General features: G+C 40.8%; 1 protein-coding gene across 1 annotated transcript in view; it reads left to right on the top strand.

Annotated features, from left to right (window-relative positions):
* Positions 1–3893, top strand: part of stat4 (signal transducer and activator of transcription 4) — a 19213-nt gene that overhangs the window by 6274 nt on the left and 9046 nt on the right. Inside the window, exons 5-10 of the mRNA XM_020620171.1 lie at positions 9–26; positions 574–666; positions 771–849; positions 985–1070; positions 1257–1408; positions 2245–2403. Of these exons, the coding sequence (XP_020475827.1) occupies positions 9–26; positions 574–666; positions 771–849; positions 985–1070; positions 1257–1408; positions 2245–2403 (587 nt within the window). The remainder of the gene's footprint in view (positions 1–8; positions 27–573; positions 667–770; positions 850–984; positions 1071–1256; positions 1409–2244; positions 2404–3893) is intronic.

Here is a 3893-nt window from a genome sequence, read left to right as displayed (position 1 = left end):
TCTCCAGCGCCTGCATGCAGGAACAGGTTTGTCACAATGGGAAAGTCCCCTGGTTCCTTACTAACAACTGCTGCTGGTAAATCAAGGCTGGTCTGTTACCAGGAAGACAGTACACATTTAATAACTTACACCCCCACATTCCCAGCAACTGCACTTTATTCCCATGAAGCAGTGTGGAATTCTACTTTCATTGCTGTGATTACCATAATCATTTAAGTGTTACAATAACTATAAACAAGATAAAAAGACTTTTTTGTAGTATTTTTCCAGAAAGGCTGCAACAAACTACAACAACACTGGGTAATTTGGGCTATAAAACAAAAAAAGCTTTTGTGGTGGCCCAAAGATGTCTTCTTGGCCAGATAATTTTCTAACAAATACTGAAGGCTTGTTTTTCATTTTTTTGTGACTCACTAATGAATCTAGAGAATTATCACCCAGCTCTGTAGGTCCCCTGGGCTCTACTGAATGTTTTAGCATTTTTTAGCTCATTTTGTTGTTTTACTGCCTTCCAAATACTCAGCAAGTAAATTAAAAGGAAATGAATCAATGACTAAAAAGCTTTTTGAACAGGGTCCCCTGGAGAAATCACTGCAGAATTCCGTGGCCTTTGAGAGGCAGAAGAACATGGACAACAGAGTCGGTATCATCAGGAACAGTGTGCAGGTAAGAGAAACACACAGATGTTTGTAGGAATATCAAAGCCAAGACAGTGCTCTATTTCATCTTATAAAACACATTTTATAACAGATGTGTCTTTCTGTGTCTAGTTGATGGACCAGGCTGTGAAACACATTGAGGACATGCAGGACGATTTCGATTTCCGCTACAAGACTCTACAATCTCGGGGTGAGGCCTTTCACACAAGCTGTGAAAAAAACAGCATTCATTTAAAACTGTTTTTCTGAAGACCGTGGAAAAGCACGCTCCTGAATGTGTTCAAAACAATTTTTATGTGTGGTTGTATGTGTGTATGTGTGCCAGAATCATCAGATAGGAACTCTGACATGATGAAACAGGAAGTAACAAGACTACAGGAAATGCTTAACAGGCTCGACTTTAAAAGGAAGGTATGCTTTTGCATCAACATGCTAAGTTGTTATATAAGAGGTACAAGGAAGTTTACACAAAATATCTACAAATATAAAAGTGACAGATTCTTTGTGACACCTCCTGAGTGTCCAAATAAAAACTCATTGCACTGAATGACTTACATTTCATGAGGCATCACTATAGCTTTTTCACACCCTTGTCAGGAGATTCTGTCAAAAATGGATATTGTCATCAAAGAGATTGAAGACTTGATGACTTCTCAGCTCAAACCAGAGCTGCAGGACTGGAAACGCAGGCAGCAGATCGCTGCCATCGGGGGTCCATTGCTCACTGGCCTGGACCAGCTGCAGAGCTGGTAATAAGTGTTCCTGAATGTCTACTGAAATCATTGCTTTAATGCATTAGTGACGTTATATGATTAAAGTATGTAACACACACATTCCCAGAACATGTAGACATTAATTGCTGTGCATTATAAGTACTCCAGTGATGGAGCGCTGCTGTTCTATATAGCTAGAGAACCTACAATAGACAACTTAAAAAATAAGGCCCAAACTCAAAGCAGCAGAGACCCAGACAGCCTGACCTATAACCTGCACGGTGTGTAGGTTGACTTTCAGTAACGGCATTTACACATCCATTATACTACTAATAATAGTAAAAAATATCTAATTTAAACACAGTGAACAGAATAAACTGGCTCATTTGGGATAAAGCCTTTCATAATTTGTCATGGAAACATACAGTCGAATTAAATCCTAGACAGTTTGTATTTTCTACACATGCTGACCCCCTTCAACTCAACCAAAGATGCTCCTCTGGGAAGATGTGTCACTCTCTGCTGATTAGCAAATGATGCAAGCTAATGCATTAAACTAATGTGAACATGGTAAACAATTGGCCCAATAACATGAGCTGGATGTCATCTGTGAGTACATTAGCATGGTGACATTAGCATTTAGTCATGGCTGTGACTCTTACCTCAGCCAGTATAACCAAGGCACATCAGTCTCATAAATGATACTAAGTGTTTATCTTGAAAGCTGCTCTGATTGTTTGATGTTCTTTTTTTTCCCCAGTGTGACCTCTGACCCGCAATGGCTAAGCCCAGATCAGTCTTACACATAGAGTATATAAGCATATAGTTTCTCCCTCAGCTTCCTCTTTCTCTTCTCACCTGTCCCCTCTCAGGTTTACTCTGATGGCCCAGAGTCTCTTCCAGATCAAGCGTCAGCTGGACAAACTGGGTGAGCTGGTTGTGAAGGTCACCTATGAAAGTGATCCAATCCCACTGCAAAAACCTCGGATGGAGGAGAGAGTTAAATACCTCATCTATCACCTCATCAAGAGGTACTAAACACTGCACAGTACACCATAAGACGGTGCAATGCTGCATGACCATTGGTATGAACATGTACATATAATGTAGGTGTATTTGTTTATTCGTTCCTACACCTGTTTTTTAGTAATTAGATGCTTTGAACATCACTATTCCTATGTACAGCCATTTTATTTTGCATTTTTGTAGAGTAGTTTCAGTTTTCTCCATTTCCAAGAAAATGGAGACCTAAGTAGCAGCAGATGAGGGAAGTACGTATAAGCAACTTATAGTTTGTTGGGAACTGGGCATGACAGTTTTCTGGGAAGTGTTTTGTTTTATAGTTTTGAGCTTGTGTAGCATCTTTTATCATCTCTGCAAACACCTGCAGATTGTATATATAAATTGGTAACATAACTTGAGTATGTTTCCGGGTTGCAAGCGAGAGCAGACGTCTTTATTGCTTCTCTTGTTTGTTCTACAATTTTTCACATCTTCCATATTGTCAAGGCTTTGAACAAATTCTACAACTACTAAAATGCCTCCAAGAGGAAAAAGAGCTAATAAATCCGAAGTGAACGAAGATGTTGAGGCGGAAGAAGATTCTATTTCAGCGGCGCAAGTAGCTGAGATGATGAATCAGCAGAAGATCATGTACACTGCGCTGATGTGCCAGCAGAATGAGAGTTTCCAAGGCTTTGTGAAACTAATTATGGAGACAAATAACAAGCGATTCGACGACTTGGCCAAAGAAATGCAGGAGATAAAAACGAGTTTGCAGTTTACCCAGCGAGATGTGGACGCGATTAAAGCGGACGTGGGGAGGCATGAAAAAACTGCCAAAGACGCTTTTCGGGACATTGACAAAACCCGAGAGAGTCTAATAACTATTGCGTGTAAAATGGAGCAATTGGAAGTACAGTCCAAGCAAAAAAACCTGATCTTCGAGGGAATCATGGAATCAGCTGGAGAAAGCGGGACGGAAGCGGAGTGTAAGGTGAAGGAGATCTTAAAGGACAAACTGAAAATTCATCAAGATATAGAGATGGAACGGGTTTACAGAGTTGGGAAATTGACCGAACGGGGTCCAAGTGGGATGATGGTTAAGTTGAAGAATGAGAAAGATAAGATAAACATCCTGCAACAAGCCAAGAAGCTTAAGGGAACCAGGATCTACATCAACGAAGATTACCCCGAGTGTGTGAGGAAGAGAAGAAAAGCGTTGATGCCGATGTTAAGAGAGGCTAAGGAGAGAGGAGAAATCACGTTTCTGCGATACGATAAACTGGTGACCCGACCTCGGAACCAGGATTTTGGACCCAGGAACAGCACGCCGAGACAAGGAGAGTATGATGGGGCCGCTGGACCCTCTAATGTCTGAAGAAACTTACAACTAAGATTTGGAACCAACAACAACCAGCATGACCAATGGACAATATGAGGCAAGTGATTTGCTACAGAACTTAATAGATTTTGAGGGACGGGATCTGGAACTGAACACATTTGGAGACACTGAAATTCA

This window comes from Monopterus albus, unplaced genomic scaffold, assembly GCF_001952655.1.
Source record: "Monopterus albus unplaced genomic scaffold, M_albus_1.0 scaffold234.1, whole genome shotgun sequence".
NCBI lineage: Eukaryota > Metazoa > Chordata > Actinopteri > Synbranchiformes > Synbranchidae > Monopterus > Monopterus albus.
This window is presented reverse-complemented; position numbering and strand designations above follow the sequence as displayed.